Raw genomic sequence first — 19998 nt, 5'->3', positions numbered from 1 at the left:
TTCCTTTTGGATCAATAAAATTTCTCAGACAGTTACTTCATTCGAAATTACTAAATAAGCAACTTATACTTGGATTCAGTACTAAGAACCAACTAGTTATAATAAAGAATTGGCGAAAGAAGGAAATTGACAACCCCACTAATGCCATTTAAATTCACCATGCTGCAACAAATCTTGTAAGCATTTGAACAAAAACAACAATATCACAGAATTAAGCACAGCTCAGATCTTCAAATTACTGTCAGAAGGTGGTAATTATACTGACGATTTCTCACTTATCGGTCAGTGATTTTTATGGATCATTCTCACAGTCTGGCCTGTCCTGGATGCCTCCATCATGGGACACCATTTAGGAATCTACTCAGTGCAAGATAAAACATTGGAAGTCAAGAAATGTTTGCATTTTGCAGCAATATCTGTTATGCTCCAGTATGTAAAGTATTGAAAGATCCCAAAGTCACTGATAGTTGCGAAGAGCAAGAGTGTGCGAGCGAGAACGTGCAAGTGGCACGTGTGTGTGTGTGTGTGTGTCTGATGGGTGCTTGTGTGTGATGACTATACTTTGGCCAGGAAATTGTGTTGGTTGTGTTGTACTGTAGACCTGAATTGTGACCAGTGTAGATAGATCTAGAGTAAAAAAGAGAACTACCTTCCACAGTATGAATGTGTTTAACTGACATATATTGGCAGTGGAAGTCCCAATAAACAAAAAAGATCAAGTTGGATTAAGTGTGTTGAATGGCTTTTAAGTAAAAGCTTATATTGTTTAGAAACATAATCTTATTCAATGTACCTGTTTAGTGATTATTACTTTGGTTTGATTGAAGTGTGCATTGGGAAGATAAATTTGGCGTTTCAACTTAATCCTGAATTTCTGTTGCTATTTTCATACTTTTGCTTTTTCCACACATTATATTCTTTAAACCATTGTGTTCTATCAAGCTAATCCTAACAAATCTGGCTTGTTTAATACTTTCACAACTGTGACCATAACAAAGTTATTTGGAAGACAAATAAAATATTGGCCTTCATGTGAGGGTGTGGAGTTTAAAAGTAAGGAAATCTTGCTCTGGTTGTGTAGGATGTTGATACTGTGTACAGTTGATTTATTTAAGGGGGGGACATATTCCTTGGAAGCTCTTCAGAGAAGATTCATTTGGCTAATTCCTTGGATGAAGGATTTGTCTCATGAGGAAAGGTTAATCAGGTTGCACTACATTCAGTTTGGGAGAGGGATGTAGCTCCAAGGCATAGCTGCACACAGCATACTTTCCTGAGATATTTGGCAAGTACAATTTTCAATGTCTATGATGTTATCCCTCCAACACAGTGATTCAAATACTTTGAAAGTGATGTGCTCCCATATTGAATATTATATTCCAACAGTAAAATCCAAAAGTCAAGTACAAAAAGCAACATTCTCCAAAATAGAAAAGACTACCAATATTTAACAACTATAAATAGATAGTTCTGTTGAACCAGAAGTAATATGTGCATAGCATGCCTGCAGTTTACAAACCCTAAAGTCATAATCTGACAACAGTATTCCAGAATACTGCTATTAAAATGACAGGAAGTTGGTTTAACAGTTTATTTAATGAATATCATTAACATGCAAACATGCAAAGTGTTCATGTTACATCAGAAATCATAGCTTTGCAAATCATTTCTGCAATTTTTATCGATGTATTTTGATTTAATTGCTGCATTTTACCAATATATAAACATTTCAAACATTTGCTGTCGGAGGGAGATATAAATTTTACAATTGCTATGCAATTTTCTTTAAACTTTAGTGTGCTCAATATTGCTAAAACTAACATGTGAAATAATGGAACCTGAAGAAGCAATATCTATATTTCTACATATAGGCTTTATAAGTTCAGAATGCTTATTGCTTAAAATTCAAATTCATCTTCTTGGCCGTAAAATTTCTCAGTACTGAATGGCAAAATGATCATCAGATGTAAATCTTCACAGAAGCAAACTAGTTTCTCTAAGATATCAACACATGGAAATATAGATGGTGATCAAGTATCACCAAATTATTGATTATCTGCTTTCACACAGCAGATTTTTTTTATTATTATGTTTTTGTACATTAGTTTCATATAGTGTTTAAAACACTGAGCAAATTTGCCTTGAAAATCCAATTTTGAGGCTGACAAAAAAGAGAAAAGTCAACACCAGATGTGAAGGAGACTGAAGCAATGAATAGCTCCTCTCCAATCACAGATTCTGTATCTTCTATACTCACTGCTTCAGATTCTTCTACCACAGGTCCTTCTGTCCTCTCTTGCTGCTTTTTGAGAGACAATCAATATTTTGAGAAGTAGCTCAGGTAACAGGAAGGATAGACAGAACAAATCAACACATGAGGTTGGAAGTTACAAAAATTATAAAAGGATAAAAATATCTGCATCTGATTGCATCTAGTGTTGCAAACAAAATAGATGAACGGATAGTCAAAGAAAAATAAGTACTATCTGTCAGGCATTACAGGAATACAGCTACAGGATAACACAGAGTGTGAATGTATATTTAAGAGTATATGACATTTTGAAGGACTAGAAGCTTGGAAAAAGTGCAGGCTGCTTTGCTAACAAAAGATAGCATTAACTTAATACAGAGGGATGACCTGAGTCATTCAGGAGAAAGAAGTGATTTGGATAGAGATGAGAAATAATAGAGGAAGAAAGCAAAAAGTGGCGTACAGGTTCCTAACAATAACCACATTATCGGGGCAAGTATAAAGGAAGAAATAATAGAAACTTGTCAGAAAGATAAAGCAATAATAATAATGGATTTTGAGATACATATGGACTTAAAAAAATCAAATCAGCACAAGTAGCTGAGATGAGGGGCTCATAGAATGCTTCTGGGATAGTTTCTTAGAATGTCCTGGAGCCGAGAGCTGGCAATAATAGACCTGGTATTGTGCAACAGGATAGGATTAATAAATAACCTCAATTAGTGAGGTGTCTCTAGGTAGCAATAGATAGAACATAGAACATAGAAAAGTACAGCACAGAACAGGCCCTTTGGCCCACAATGTTGTGCCGAGATTTAATCTTAATGTAAAATATAGTAACTTAACCTACGCACCCCTCAACTCACTAATTTCCATGTGCATGTCCAGTAGTCGCTTAAATGTCCCCAATGACTCTGCTTCCACCACCACAGCTGGCAACGCATTCCATGCATTCACAACTCTCAACCTGCCTCTGACGTCTCCTTTATACCTTCCTCCTAATATCTTCAAAGTATGACTTCTCGTACCAGTCAAACCTGCCCTGGGGAAAAGTCACTGGTTATTGAATCTATCTATTCCACTCATTATTTTGTATACCTCGATCAGGTCTCCTCTCTTCCTCTTTCTCTCTAGAGAGAAAAGTCCAAGCTTATTCAACCTTCCTTCATAAGACAAACCCTCCAGTCCAGGCAGCATCCTGGTAAACCTTCTTTGCATCCTCTCTAAGCCTCTGGATCTTTCCTATAATAGGGTGACCAGAACAGGACACAATATTCCAAGTGTAGTCTCACCAGGGACTTGTAGAGCTGCAGCAAAACCTCACAGCTCTTAAACTTGATCCACCTGTTAATGAAAGCCAAAACACCATATGCTTTCTTAACAACCCATCCACTTGGGTGGCAACTTTGAGGAATCTATGTACTTGCACACCCAGATCCCTCTGTTTCTCCACACTGCCAAGAATCCTGTCTTTAATCCTATATTCAGTATTTGAGTTTGACCTTCCAAAATGCATCACTCCGCATTTATCCAGGTTGAACTCCATCTGCCATTTCTCAGCCCAGCTCTGCATCCTGTCTATGTCGCGCTGCAGCCTGCAGTGGCCCTCAATCCTATCGACGACACCTCCAACCTTTGTGTCATCTGTAAATTTACTAACCCACCCCTCAACCTCCTCATCCAAGATGTTTATAAAAATTACAAAGAGCAGAGGCCCAAGAACAGTGCCCTGCGGGACCTCACTCAACACTGACCTCCAGGCAGAATACTTTCCATTTACAAACATTCTCTGCCTTCTGTCAGCCAGTCAATTCTGAATCCAGATAGCCAAATCTCCTGGTATCCCATAGTTCCTGGCTTTATGAATGATCCTACCATGGGGAACCCTATCAAATGCCTTGCTGAAGTCCATATACATCGCATCCACTGTTCGACCTTCGTGGACCGGTCTTGATACCTCGTCAAAGAACTCAATAAGATTTATGAGGCAGGCCTGCCCCTTACAAAGCCATGCTGACTGCCTTTAATCACACTATGCTTTGCCAAATAGTCATAAAACCTATCCCTCAGAATTCTTTCCAAAACTTTGCTGATCACAGATGTAAGACTGACTGGTCGGTAATTGATAGGGATTTCCCTATTACCCTTCTTGAAAAGAGGAAGAACATTCGCCTCCTTCCAATCCTCTGGTACGACTCCTGTGGAGAGTGAGGAGGCAAATATCCTCGCCAGCGACTTAGCAACCTCCTTTCTCACTTCCCGGATCAGCCTAGGATAAATCTGATCTGGCCCTGGGGACTTATCAATCTTAATGTTTTCCAAAGTTTTTAGCACATCGACTTCATCAATTTTGATCTGGTCAAGACTGTATCCCAGCTCCTCTAAGTTTTCATTTACAACACGTTCCCTTTCCTTGGTGAAAACCGAAGCAAGAAATTCATTCAGGGCTTCCCCTATCTGCTCAGACTCCACGCACAAGTTCCCTCCGCTATCCCTGATCGGCCCTACCTTCTCCGTGATCATTCTCTTATTCCTCACATATGTGTAAAATGGCTTTGGGTCCTCCCTAAACCTTGTTCGTGCCCCCTCCTGGCTCTCCTCAGTCCATTTCTGAGCTCCTTTCTAGAAAGCCTGTAATCGTCTAAAGCTGTGCTAGATCCTTGCTTCCTCCACCTTACGTAAGCTGCCTTCTTCCTTTTGACGAGAAGTTCCTCTGTTCTCGTCATCCAAGGTTCCTTAATTTTACCCCTTCTTAACTGTCTCAGAGGAACAAATTTATGCATCACTCGCAACAAATGCTCCTTAAATAGTTTCCTCATGTCTGCTGTGCCCTTTCTGTAGAACAATTACTCCCAGTCTGTACTTCCCACCTCCTGCCTGACAGCGTCATAATTTTCTTTTCCCCAATTAAATATCTTCCCTCGGTAACTGCTCCTTTCACTCTCCAAGGCTATGCAAAGTGCTCACCCACCGCGAGATCTGACACCTCTCCTGGCTCGTTGCCGAGCACCAAATCCAAAATGGCCTCTCCCCTCATCGGTCTGTCTACATACTGAGTAAGGAAACCCTCCTGATCACACCTGACAAAAACGGCTCCATCCAAACCATCTGCACTTTGGAGGTTCCAGTCGATATTGGGAAAGTTGAGATCACCCATAACAACAACCCTGCTACTTTTGCATTTTTCCAGAATCTGCCCGCCTATGAGATCTTCAATCTCTCTACTGCTATTAGGTGGTCTGTAGAAAACCCCCAATGCGATGGATGTTCCCTTGCTGTTCCTAACATCCACCCATACTGACTCAGTAGACAAACTTCCTCAAAAACCTTAATTTCTGTAGCTGTGATGCACTCTCTGATTAGCAATGCTGCACCCCCTCCTCTTTTTCCACTCTCCCTGTTCTTTTAAAACGTTCTAACCCCTGGAACATCAAGCAACCGTGCCTGCCCCAGTGAAACCCACGTCCTCATTGTGGCCACAACATCGTAGCCCCAAGTACTGATCCATGCTCTAAGTTCGTCACTCTTATTTCGGACACTCGTTGCATTAAAGCAGACACACTTTAACTGCTTTGAGAAACCTTCCTGATAGATTCAATATATCCTGTCACTGTCCCATCTGCAACTGACCCCCTCTCAGACATGTGGCTCTGATTCCTAACCCTTTGTCAAACTATTTTAAACCCTCCTGAATCACACGAGCAAATCTCCCACCCAGGACATTTGTGCCCCTCCAGTTCAGGTGCAACCTCTCCTTCATGTACAGGTCCCACCTTCCCCAGAAGGTATCCCAATGGTCTAGGTATCTGAAGCCCTCCCTCCTGCACCAACATTGCAGCCACGTGTTAAGCTGCATTCACTGACTGTTCCTCATCTCACCATCTCATAACATAGTTGAATTTTAAATTCAGTTTAATGAAGAATGGGTACAAGACTAGTATTTTAAACTTAAATAAGACCAGGTTCATACTCAGAGGATGAATGGGGTCAGAATGCCAATGATGGACAGTAGCAACAGCAGAAGGGGCAGATACAGGGCAAGGGGATGGAGAAATAGTGAGGCTTCCACCTGAATAATTCTACTGTCTGGTTCTCAAAATTCTTGAAAACACTAACCCCTTAGTTTGCAAAGAAACATTCAAGAGGGCTACTGATTTTAACTCTCTGAGCATTGTAGAACATTGCCTCTCTTCAAAACTAAATTATTTCCAACTGATAATATTTTAAAATAATTCAATTTTATTTATGAAGCTACAGTTAAGGTAATACAGCTGTTAAAACCAAAGGGAAGAATCTAACAAACCTTCATGTAATTAAGCTACAGGTGTCTGTTGTTGGAATTTTATTTTCAATTAATATCTAGTTCAACGGGAGCAACACTTGAATGACACTTTTTATGAGGATAAATGTTTTAGTATAAAAGGATTTTATACTGAACTGGGTACACTGCTTTTCAGTTGGCCACATGGAGACTTGTGCATAGTGAGGCATCTGATCCTCTAATCTGTTTGCCACCTTTTTTCTGCAAGCAAATAGCAGATTCTATGACTGCTGTCTGCCTTGCTGCTTGTGCTTTGCAAGCAGCTCCAACCTTCTAATAACAATATCATTCCTGTACTCACTGTGGGGTCCATTTGGGCATTTACATTTGACACTTGCATCACGTGAGTCAGACAATGTGCTGTGAGGTGAGGAAGTGGAAAGTATTTGGGCATTGGGATTCCCAAACGTAGACTGAAATCAGGCTTAGACATTTCACCACAATATAAGTTCAACGGGTACATCCTGTACTTACTAATGTTATAAGTGAAGACTAACAGTCTAAGTTGATTCAATATATTTGTAAACAGCTGAAAAGTTGCTCTGCTTAGATTCTTATATATTATATATATATGCTTTGAACTAGAAATATATAAAAATTGCATTTTCATGTCCCCAACACCCTAAAATCAAATCCTCATCTTTTAAGTTACAGAGGCAAACATTATGCACCTAAAGAATAGAAAGTAACGGTTTGAATCGAGGATTTTCAGTGACACATTTTTGAAAACTTTAACTTTCTAACATGACCATGTAAACATAGTAAACTCAGGGCTGAAACATAATTCATAGAATCCCTACAGTGTGAAACAGGCCATTCAGCCCAACAAATCCACACCGACTCTCTGAAGAGCATCCCACCCAGACAGACCCAGACCCAGAACCATACCCCATCTCTGCAATTCCCATGGCTAATCCACCTAACCTACACATCCCTGGACAGCATGGGCAACTTAGCATGGCCAATCCACCTAACCTGCACATCTTTGGACCATGACAGGAAACTGAGCATCTGGAGGAAACCCACACAGACACTTTGAGAAAGATATTCCCCAAAGACAGTCACCCAAGTCTGGAATTGAACCTGGGTCCTTAGTGCTGTTAGGCAGCAGTACTAATCACTGAGCCACTATGCCATCCCTAACTTAATTGTACAATTCAGTATGTTTGGTGTCTGAGATGTTTTAAAGCAGTTTTGGCAGTTATTTACTGAGTAGCTGACTTTGTTTTCAAAAAATATGACAATGTCTTTGCGAGAGGTCTGAAATCGCAAAAAGGTAGATAAGTCCCTGGAACCTGATCAGGTATGTTCCAGAACTTTGTGAGATGTCAGAAAAATGTTTCTAGGCCCCTTACTGAGATATTTATATCATTGATGGCCACGGATGAGGTGCCAGAAGACTGGAGGTTCGCCAATATGGTGCCATTATTTAAGAAAGGTGGTAAGGAAAGGCTAGGGAACTACAGACTGGTGAGCCTTATATCAGTGGTAGGTAAGCATTTGGAGGGGATTCTGAGGGTTAGGATTTACATGCATTTGGAAAGGCAAGGGCTGATTAGGGATAGTCAATATGGCGTTGAGCATGGGAAATTTTGTCTAACTAATTTGGTTGAGCTTTTTGAAGAAGTAACGAAGAGCACTGATGAAGGCAGAGCTGTGGACGTTGTTTATACGGACTTCAGCAAGATATTCAACAAGGTTCCGCATGGTTAGATCACATGGGATCCAATGGGGAGCTAGCAAATTGGATATAAAATTGCTTGAAGGTAGGAGATAGAGGATAGTAATATAAAGTTGCTCTTTGGATTGAAGCCTTCTGACCAGTGGTGTGCCACAAGGATCGGTGCTGGCTCCAATGCTTTTTTTATTTATATAAATTATTTGGATGAGAACATAGGAGGTATGGTAGTATGTTTGCAGATGATACCAAAGTAGGTGGTGTAGTGAACAGTGAAGATTATCTCAGCATACAAGGGGACCTTGATCGGGTGAGCCATTGGGCCATAGAATGGCAGAAAGAGTTTAATTTTGATAAATGTGAAGTGTTGCATTTTGGTAAGGCAAACCAGGGTAGGACTTCTACAATTAAATCTAGGGCACTGGAGAGTGTTGCCAAACAAACAGACCATGCGGTGCAGGTCTATTTGAAAGTAGAGTCACAGGTAGACAGGGTGGTGAAGAAGGCACATTTGCCTTTATTGATCAGAACATTTAGTATAGGAGTTGGGACATCATGTTGTGGTTGTACAGGACATTGTTGAGGCCACTTTTAGAATTCTGCATAAAAATCTTGATGCCCTTCTAAAGGAAGGAGGTTGTTAAACTTGAGAGGGTGCAGAAAAGATTTATAAAGATGCTGAAATGACTGGAAGGTTTGAGTTATAGAGAGAGAGATTGAATTGGCTGGGGCTTCTTCTATGGAGTGTTGGAGGCCAAGAGATGACTTTGTAGAGATTTATAATATCATGTGGGACATGAATAGAGTAAGTAATCAAGGTCTTTTTCTAGAGTGAGACAAGTCCAAAACTAGAGGGCATAGGTTAAAGTTGAGAAGAGAAAGATATAAAAAGGACTTGAGGGGCAACATTTTCACCCAGAGGGTGGTGTGTGTCTGGAGTGAGCTGCCAGAGAAAGTGTTAGAGGCTGGTACAATTACAACAGTTAAAAGGAATCTGGATGGGTTTATAAATAGAAAGGGTTTAAAGGGGTATGAGTCACTCATAGGCAAATGGGACTAGGTCAGATTGGGACACCTGGTCGGCATGGACGAATTAGACCAAAAGGTCCATTTCTCTGCTTATGACTATGACTTGCCCATGGTACATTTTGTCTATTTTCCCCTTTTAAATATCTCACATATAAAAATGAGCTTAAATATTACACCACTACTTCTTGTTGTGTGGTATCTCATAGTGAACAGACTTATCTTGTAATCTTCAGCACAGACATTTTATGCATTGTAATTTGCACCATGTTTGAGCCTTAGTAACAATGTCCAACAGTATACTTCCATAATCATTTATGACTATTTGCCAAAGCATAGTGTGATTAAAGGCAGTCAGCATGGCTTTGGAAGGGGAAAAGATTTGCCTCACAAATTTTATTGAGTTCTTTGAGGAGGTGACAAGACAGATCGACGAAGGTCGAGCAGTGTATGTGATGTATATGGACTTCAGCAAGGCATTTGATAAGGTTCCCCATTCATAAAGTCAGGAACTATGGGATACAGGGAGATTTGGCTATCTAGATTCAGAGTTGGATGGCTGACAGAAGGCAGAGTGGTTGTAAATGGAAAGTATTCTGCCTGAAGGTCAGTGTTGAGTGGGATCCGCTAGGGCTCTGTTCTCGGGCCTCTGCTCTTTGTAGTTTTTATAAATGACTTGGATGAGGAGGTTGAGGCGTGGGTTAGTAAATTTACAGATGACACAAAGGTTGGAGGTGTCGTTGATAGGATCGAGGGCTACAGCGCGACATAGACAGATGCAGAGCTGGGCTGAGAAATGGCAGGTGGAGTTCAACCTGGATAAATGCGAAGTGATGCATTTTGGAAGGTCAAACTCGAATACTGAATATAGGATTAAAGACAGGATTCTTGGCAGTCTGGAGGAACAGAGGGATCTAGATGTGCAAATACATAGATTCCTCAAAGTTACCACCCAAGTGGGTGGGTTGTTAAGAAAGCATATGGTGTTTTGGCTTTCATTAACAGGTGGATCGAGTTTAAGAGCCGCGAGGTTTTGCTACAGCTCTACAAGTCCCTGATAAGACCACACTTGGAATATTGTGTCCAGTTCTGGTCACCCTATTATAGGAAAGATACAGAGGCTTTGGAGAGGGTGCAAAGGTTTACCAGAATGTTGCCTGGACTGGAAGGTTTGCTTTATGAAGAGAGGTTGACCAAACCCGGACTTTTCTCTCTGGAGAGAAGGAGGAAGAGAGGAGACTTGATTGAGGTATGCAAGATAATGAGTGGAATAGATAAAGTTAATAGCCAGAGACTTTTCCCCAGGGCAGGATTGACTGATATGAGGAAGATATTAGGAGGAAGGTATAAAGGAGACATCACAGGTAGGTTCTTTGTGCGGGGAGTTGTGAATGCATGGAATGCGTTACCAGCTGTGGTGGTGGACGCAGAGTCATTGGGGACATTTAAGTGACTGCTGGACATGCACATGGATAGCAGTGAGTTGAGGGGTTCTTAGGTTAAGTTATTATATTTTACATTAGGATTAAACCTCGGCACTACATCGTGGGCCAAAGGGCCTGGTCTGTGCTGTACTTTTCTATGTTCTACTGATCACTGAGAGCTTATCAAGGGAGAACTGCCAAGGTGGGTGAATGGGAGTTAAGTCAGGCAGAAACAAAGAAATAAGGGGGGATGTGGGGTGTGAAACACTGAATTGAGAGAGAAAGAATGATTGGCTGAAAAGATTTTTTTTAAATGTAATTTTAACTTTTTTTGAGTATCTAAACAATGCACTGCTTCAAGGAATGAGACTTTACATTGGATTGGGGAAGTTGAATGGCAATGCACTAATATTATTCATATCATTGAAAAAGTGCACAATATGGTGTTCATGAGTTCATAGGATCCAGAGGGAAAAGGAAAGTAGAACTGGAATTGGGTAGGAAAGGTTCTCAGCGTCCCACTTCCCTCAGAAATCTCATGTGAACAGTAAGCTGGGTAGTCACTTTTTCAGCAGCTACAGGCTTTGAGATGCTGCTTGGATTTTGACCTGGTGCAAAAATAATTGCTTGGTACCATATTGATGAGGAGAAAGTGAGGACTGCAGATGCTGGAGATCAGAGCTGAAAAATGTGTTGCTGGAAAAGCGCAGCAGGTCAGGCAGCATCCAAGGAGCAGGAGAATCGACGTTTCGGGTATAAGCCCTGATAATTCTCCTGCTCCATGGATGCTGCCTGACCTGCTGCACTTTTCCAGCAACACATTTTTCAACCATATTGATGAGGTACCAGTAGCAAAACTTTGATGTGAGAACTCCTTACTTTAGTAATCATCCCAGAAGCCATCATCTGAGGACTCAGGTTTACCAGATTTCAGCTACCAGTGACCCTTCCAGTATTCACAGAAACCCACAGAATAAAAGTGCTTTTCAGCATGGCTGAAGCAAGATGCTGAGTGGCCTCAAGGTAGAGTGACAACTTCTACGGCTGTTTGAAAAAGCTGCAAGACCTTCTTATTTGGGGATAGAAGATGGTAGCTCCCCATCTAACCAAGTAAATCTGAGCAAAGGGAGCAAACATGGTCATAGAAAGGTTATCTCCAAAGGAGACCAGGAGATTGCTTCTATCCTGATCTATTGATCTGAACATATACATTTCTCAACACCATCCTCTGTCTCAGCCCCTGGTTTGTTTTTTTACTTGGAGGGGTCTCCACTATAACATATTTCATCCAAGGCAGTGTCCACCTGACTGGGAACAAATGTTTCATACGGTCCAATCTACCCCACTCTTCAGATCCTTGCCAATCTCATTGCTAGAAGCCCGCTTTCATCAAGGGGATCTCAACACTAAATAAATAACTTTCCAATTCCTTTCTAGCAATGAAATAATAAAATATAATTCCACAGTTGCAAGAGAAGTAATGAGAATGACTGTTGTCTGTTGCACACTTTGAAAAGTTGCCAGGAAGCCTGCCCCCTGTGTTCTCATCATAATATGTAAAGGACCAACACAATAGAGCTTCATTGCCTAATTAACAAGCTCGGTGCTTTTCATCTGTTGATTTTGAGAACATGATGGCTTCTCCACAAAACCTGCTGTGTGTCCCTTGCAAAATGTAGGAGTGGCATCACACCTTCGGCAATTCTGACTCAACGTTATCTCATGTAATTTTACATCCTTTCCCCATTGCCAATGTCGGTTTTGCTTCATAGATACAAAATCCTAGTTGTTAATTACCATATTTAACTTGCTGGGATGTTTTAATAGACAATTACTGTGCAAATCCACAAGCTCTTAAAAATAATGGGGAGGCAATGTTGTTCCGGTGAAAGAATGGATTAAAGATACAAATCCTCTATAAGGTTCTAGATATCCACAAACATATTTTTAAAAAATTCTCAAACTTGTTGGCAACTTGCAATTTAATACTGACGAGTTTGGGGCCATTATTGTAGCAATATTGTTTTCTCGAGGTTCACAATTTGCAGCAAAAGTACCAGAAGGCTAGAATACTTCTGTTCTGGCTCATGACATATACAAGACTAATCTCCGAATCATCGGTGCTAATCTCCATATTGAACATCACTTGGTGAAAGCACTGAGGATGGCAAGGTCTCAGATGTACTCTGGGTTGGGATTTCAATGTCCACTACCAAGAGTGGTTTAGCAGCAGTACTACAATGATTGAGCTAGTCATTTATGAAATGTTGGAATGCATCTGTGGGTGATGCTGAGGGAATGAACAAAAGAGAAAAACATATTTGATCTCATCCTTACCAATCAGCCTACCTCAGATGCATCTGTCCAATATATTATTGGTAAGAATGATTATCACATAGTTCTTGCAAACATGAAGTCCTGCCTTCGCCTTACGTTGTGCTGTGTGGCACTGTCACAGTGCTAGACCAAACAGATTGAACAACTTGAGAATCGGCATCCATGAAGCTTGTTGAGCCATCTGGAGCAGAATCATATTCCAACACAATTTGCAACCTCATGGAGCTTCATATCCCCCACTCTACCATTACCACCAAGTCACATGACAAACCCTGGTTCAATGAAGAGTGCAAGAGGGTATACTAGGAGCTGCACCAGGCATACCTAAAAATGAGGTGTCACCTGGTGAAGCTACAAAACAGGATTATTTGAATGCCATACAGTAAGCAGCAAGTAAAAGATAGAGCTAAGTGATTCAACCACCAATGAATCAGATCTAAGCTCTGCAGTCCTGCTGCATCCAATTGTGAATGGCAATCGACAATTAAACGACTCACTGCAGCAGGCGGCTCTTCAAATATTCCCATTCTCAATGGTGGGACAACCCAGGACATCTGTGCAAAAGATAATGCTAAAGCATTCGCAACAACCTTCAGCCAAAAGTGCCAAGTGGATGTCTCTTCAAGAGGTCCCCAGCATTACAGATGCCAGTCTTCAGCCAATTTGATTTACTTCACGTGATAATGAAAAACATATGGAGGCACTATTTACTGTAAAGAGTATGGGCCCTGATAGCATTACAGCAATAGTACTAAAAGCTTCTGCTACAGAACTTGCCACTCCCCTCGCCAATGTATTTCAATACAGCTACAAGACTGGCATCTACTTGATAATGTGGAAAATTGTGCACGTATGTCCAATACATAAAAAGCAGAACAAATCCAAATCAGCCAACAACCAGCCCTCGATCATCAAAAGTGATGTAAGTTGTCAACAGCAATAACCTGCTCACTGACCCAGTTTGGATTCTTCCAGGGCCACTCAGCTCCTGACCTCATTACAGTAAGGATTAGTAAGATACATTGTCTGTATGTGAAGTCAGAATTGTAAATACAGTACTTGTGTCAGGACTATTCATAAAAATAAACTAGTTACCTTCGTAAGTCCCACTTTCTAAGAGTGAACCACTTTTCTCAAGTTCCATAAATTCTTCCACGGTCACAAAATTGTAGTCAACACCAGGGACCTCTCCTTCTTTAGGTGGCCTTGTAGTACCTAAAGAGCAATAACAGAATCATTGATTTATGGTTTGGTGATATCGTCCATAGTTTCATTGATTCAACTTTCTAAATGAGTAAGCAAATTGTGTAATGTATTATAATAGCCAGGGAAGAAACAAATTAACTATTTATAAAACAGTAATTGGTAGCTTATTAATTCTTCTTAAAGTGATGAATCACAATAATGAAACATATCATGTTCTTTTTCAACTACTGTATATATTTTTAGCAGGTTGGCATACTTGATGGACCATATTTTCTACTGTCAAAATTACACCATGAACATGTTCTTTCAACCTGAATTTCAGCCACTCATACTGTCTAAATTTCAGCTGCTACATAATTATTGTTTTAAACTATGTCTTAACACTCCCTTGCTCTGTATATTATGGAAACACAGGCCTATACTTTCTAGGAGTTCTACATCAAGGTGCAAAAAAATTAACACCAAGTGCAGTGAAAATATGAATACACTTCTGAGGAGGTGCTGAGTTCTTTTGAAATATTGTTAAACCCTAAAATTGGAAATCTATTTGTTCTGAGATATAGGGTATTTGACTTGACAAAAAAAAAAGAGAAAGTATAGCCATACACAATAGAAACAATTGGAACAAAATGAAGAAGATCATGGTGCAAGAGCTATGCTATTTTGATCAGAAATTGCAACGAGAAAATTAAAGTTATCACGAGAAATAAGCTACAATCCACAAGACCAGTATGGAGAAACATAAATCTTGCTCTGGTACAGAAGGAGGCAATTCTGTTTCTTGTTCCATATCAACCAGTCGAATATTACCTGTCCAGTCAAAACTAGTGCTTCATCTGTAGTTCTGCAGATTACATCACCACAAGGGTGCAGAATACCTTCACCATCATTCCAGGCAGTGAGTTCCAGAATCTCACCACCCTCAGAGCAAAGAAAAACTTCAACTCTCTCATAATCCTTCTATCAATAACTATAAATCTTTATCCCCTAGTTATTGGTCTTCCTGGTAATAAAAATAGTTGATTCCTTTTTGATTTATTAAGGCTCCTCCTAATTACTTACATGCTAATTAAATCACACCTTAGTTCTCTCTCTTCCAAAGATAACAATTCTAGCCTACCTAATTTTTCTTCATGGCTACAATTCTCCACTCTTTGCAACATGTCTTACGTATTCTTTCAGGTGTAATCACATTCTTCTTTAGTGTGGTGTCCAAAACTGTGTTCTAATTGTGTTTTATGTGGTTGTAGCTGCTCTTGCCTAGTAAAATATTCCAGATGCCTTTTAGACTAACTTTTCTACCTGCTCTGCAGTTCTCAAAATACACAGAGGCAGCAAACAAATTTGCCTCCAAGAGTCTCTAAGTGCTTCAGAAAATGTAGTCATGTAAGTGACCGATCATAGTAAAGTAACTCCTTTAAGTAAAATGGTGAGGAACTGCTGCTCAGATTGCAAGCTGCTTCTGCCCAATGTTTACTGCGGATAGGCTTATTAGTGAGTCTGTCATCAGCAAATGCAGCAGAGAATTTGTCTGCTGTTACAATAACAGCCTGTTGTTAGGAAAGTTAATGCTGGCAGTGAGAGAATTGCCAGCAACATCGAAGCTATGGGCTGGATGAGAGGTTGTATAGCTGATGTAGGAGGGAGGACCAAAATACTCCTTTTCGTGAGGTTGGAAAGGGGGACTGAGAACTGAGTTTTTGCCAAGACAGCTTTTTGGTAGATCTGGAAGTTGCCTGCTGGGTTTAAGGAGTGGGATGGGGAGAGGAGACATGGAAGAGTCTACAAGGAGCATGGAGAAATGAAACACTTCAAAGGAGAGAGGATGGTTTTAAATGTGTATATATAAAACAAGCCAGAAAAAGTTAAAATCACTGACACTTGCCTTGTAAATGAATGTGAATCTTTAAGGCTACATAGGTTCAGGAGCTACTTGTCTTGGAAAATAAATGTGGTGGACCACACAGGATAGTTCAGGAAATATTGCTGAATCAGGATCAACAGCTCCATTTAAAATGAACTAGAGTCATACTTAACATTTTTTAATTACATTGGAAAAGAAATATTAAGGGTAAAAAGCTGGGAAAACATTTCTTCAGTAGTATTTTAAGTTACCTAGAAATTACTCAGCAATGTGGCGGCACGGTGGCACAGTAGTTAGTATTACTGCCTTACAGCGCCAGAGACCTGGATTCAATTCCTGCCTCAGGCGACTCTCTGTGTGGAGGTAGCACATTCTCCCCGTGTCTGCATGGGTTTCCTCCGGGTGCTCCGGTTTCCTCCCACAATCCACAAATATGCAGGTTAGGTGAATTGGCCATGCTAAATTGCCCGTAGAGTTAGGTGAAGGGGGGAATGGGTCTGGTTGGGTTGTGCTTCGGCGGGTCGGTGTGGACTTGTTGGGCCGAAGGGCCTGTTTCCACACTGTAAGTAATCTAATCTAATCTAATTTCACCACCTCTCAATGTGCATTGCTATCTTGTCAGCTATATGTCAACAAAATCATCAATCCATTTGAAATAAATGGGTTATTGCCCATACTAAGTATGCAAACCAGAGAAAGTCACAAGACCATCTTAATCGTTGTATGCAAATATCATCATTAGTTTCTTAGAGTAGAAATTGACAGTGATATTGGGGTGAAGCTCATAACAGGAGGAAAAGAACCATAAAATTTAGGTCAACAGAAGTAATTCTTGTTGTTTAAATAACAGCTGAGAAGTTACATAACATTTCCTTGTTGGCAGCCTCAACTCTTTCTTGCAGAATTTCAAACTCATACACGATGCTATTGCAAGGTTTTATCCCATACAATGTCCAAACTGCATACTGAGAGTCAATGTATTCCACATTCAACAGATCAGGTGTTAAGTTATGCAGTGCTTCCACATTTGAGATTACCATGAAGGACAAACCTTCTCAACTTCTCCCCTCACCCAAGGCATGGTGACCCTCAGGTTAAAACACCACCAGTCCTTCTAATGACAGAGCAGCCTGATGATCTGGTAGGATGATGGCCACAGTTACCGTGTTGTCTCAGTTGACTTATCAGCAGATTTTTGTACAATTATGTTTCCCAAAATAGTTTTCAGGCAGTTAGGAAATTAAACAGGAAGTGGGAAAGGAACAACAACTTAATGAAGCCTAAGTTTTGTCACTGAGATAGGTCTTGAGGAGAAGTTTGAAATTGAGACATATGGAAAAGTGTAAAAAGCAAAGAAGTTTGAAAGATAATTCCTGGTTGTAGAAAGTGTTGTCTGAATGCTTTGCCAGTCATGGTGAAGCAAGAGTAAGATGATATTAGGCAAATAGTCAAAAACTTTATCTTTGGATCATAAGTTGAACTTTGCGATGGCAGAAGATAATGAGAATGAGGAGATAGGCAACAACAGTATTTTTCATCTACTCTTGTTTTTATCCAAATGTACTAAGCTGTTCACCTCAAGTTCTACTCCAAGGTTGTAAATTCTTATTAGAAATGCATATAGCAACACATTTCAGACATCCTAGTGAGATGAGAAAGCTGGAGGAATGTACCAGCATTCTCAACTCACTACTCTACAGGCCATAAAATAAAATAATATTCCTAGTTATCACGGTGACCAACTAAATACCATATCAGCTTTAAACTAAACAATCTATCAAGCAGATTTCTTAATACACATAATTGTGGGTTTCTCATTAAAGCAAAATGTTTTCAACAAGGATGCAATAATTGGTTAATATGCCTAATAAATAATATAAAACTCTAAATTTGAGGGTGTTTCTCTGCATTGCAAACCAGCTGTCCAGCCAACTGAGCACCATACAAGACTTCAAAGAATGAATTTCTTGACATTTTAAAAAACACCAGTTAAATAACTACCAACCCTATTAGAAAGAAACAGAAATAAATAAATAAATGCATTTTGGGATTATTAGGATTTTAGATTTCCTCAAAGATTTGTCCTGTTTCTAATATTAGATTGAGCATACCATCTTTAACGTGAAGACTTGAAGCATAACTGACTTCATTTAAATGCATAAAGCCAGTTGCTTCCAAGATCCTGATCATAACAGTACAGTGTATCTCTTTCAATTTTGTTAAAATCATGACTGTGCTGGAGATCTATTTCTAAATTGGCAACACTCTCACTGTTTTGAAGCACAGAGATCAGGCACAAGAGCAGCGGATAGAACAAATGAACAGAGGTTTTGATCCTAGTTGTTCAGTCCAGAATTTTAATGTGCATAAGACATCACAAAGAAAATCTTTCAGTGTCTCATATTTGTCTATTTTTTCAGCATTTAACTGTGGAATTATGATACAGTAACAGTTGCTTAACAGAAAGAAAAATACAATTCTAAGTATCAGCTTAACGTAAAATTTGAAGCAAAACGAATTTGAATCCTGAGAGTAGTTCTCTTACTATGAGAGCCAAGGAAGCCTCTGATGATTTAATTAGTATACAAAATGTAGTGTAGAGAATGAACTAAGCCACTGTTTGAAAAACTTAGCATCCTGCCACTATTGTTGTATGTACTAATTACCACGACTTCCTGCCTGAAAAATGACACATTTTACATTTTTATCTCCTTTTTGTGTTTTGGAAATTGAAAATATTTCAGAAACAAAATTTACAAAAGAAAAATCTCCCTCTGCTATTGTGAACATAACTTTACAATCTGAAGCATATTCCAAAATGAATCATTGCTTTATACGAGTTTCTTACCAATATGTACTGAGGGCATGTTAAATCATTGAAACTTTGAAGTATTGAACATGGACAGAAATGCATGTCACCTCCTGCATGAGAAAGGAAGCATTTTCTCACATGTTTTTACTGCTGTCATTGAGAGACAGACATCTGGAGATTATTACAAAAATCATTATTCACTACCCTGATAGTTGTTCCTAAAGGGTAATGAAATAAAGCAGTCTGAAGACTACATATAAGTTAAGAAAAGTTATTTCAGTATGCAATAACAGATTTTTCCTTGTGACACATATCACAAGAAAGGGTCAAAACAGCAAAGGGGAAAAATGTATATTCAAATCCATTAAAATGGTAGTCATTACATAATGGGATGAACTCAATAGTTCTATAGCATATTCTGGAAATAGGTCAGATCTCTCAAGCTGCCTGTCACTTTATGCTGGTGATGTTTGCTGATTAATTCTAAAGGTGAAAATAGAAGCACCAGAATGGTAAAATGAATTAGAGAATCAACATAGTTTCATGTACTGATAGGATGTTAATTTAATTTCCACTTTCTGAAATCCCTTCTCTCTAGGTAATCCAAACGGTTCAGTGGACTGGGAGGGACAACTAAAAAAGAGTTATCATTGGGTCATTTTCCTCCTGACAAAATACAGTAAACAGACCAATCATTCTTTTTTCTAGCAATAAATTGTAAGGAATAGGAAGACCATAAAGAGAGCAAAGAAAAAAATCAAATGAACACATCAGACAGCAAATACATTAAAATTTGTTTTAAAACACATGACATGATTAGTGATGAAGTAAGAGTACATCTGAATGCTGCTGCACTGCATGTAGGCTTGATGACATGTCTTTCAGGCATTTCACCATGGCAACAAAGTCCCTTTAAATGTTCTGCAGTTTCCAAAAGACAACAATTACTGTCAAATCATTCAGCTGCAGCTGCCTATGTTCTATGAGTATGGTGATTACAGAATTTCTGAAGAATGCTGCTGCTTCACCTCAGAATCATGGGATTAAAAAATGTTAAACTGAAAATTTTTCTATCATGT

General features: G+C 39.5%; 1 protein-coding gene across 18 annotated transcripts in view; it reads right to left on the bottom strand.

The window, feature by feature from the left end:
- Positions 1–19998, bottom strand: part of magi2a (membrane associated guanylate kinase, WW and PDZ domain containing 2a) — a 685460-nt gene that overhangs the window by 222627 nt on the left and 442835 nt on the right. For all 18 annotated transcript variants that reach the window (XM_072562648.1, XM_072562647.1, XM_072562643.1 and 15 more), the window contains one exon: positions 14133–14252. In XM_072562648.1, coding sequence (XP_072418749.1) covers positions 14133–14252 — 120 coding nt within the window. The remainder of the gene's footprint in view (positions 1–14132; positions 14253–19998) is intronic.

The sequence above is a fragment of the Chiloscyllium punctatum genome, chromosome 44 (assembly GCF_047496795.1).
Source record: "Chiloscyllium punctatum isolate Juve2018m chromosome 44, sChiPun1.3, whole genome shotgun sequence".
In the NCBI taxonomy this organism is placed as follows: Eukaryota; Metazoa; Chordata; class Chondrichthyes; order Orectolobiformes; family Hemiscylliidae; genus Chiloscyllium; species Chiloscyllium punctatum.
Note: the sequence above shows the minus strand (reverse complement) of the source record. Positions and strands in the feature narration are given on the sequence as shown.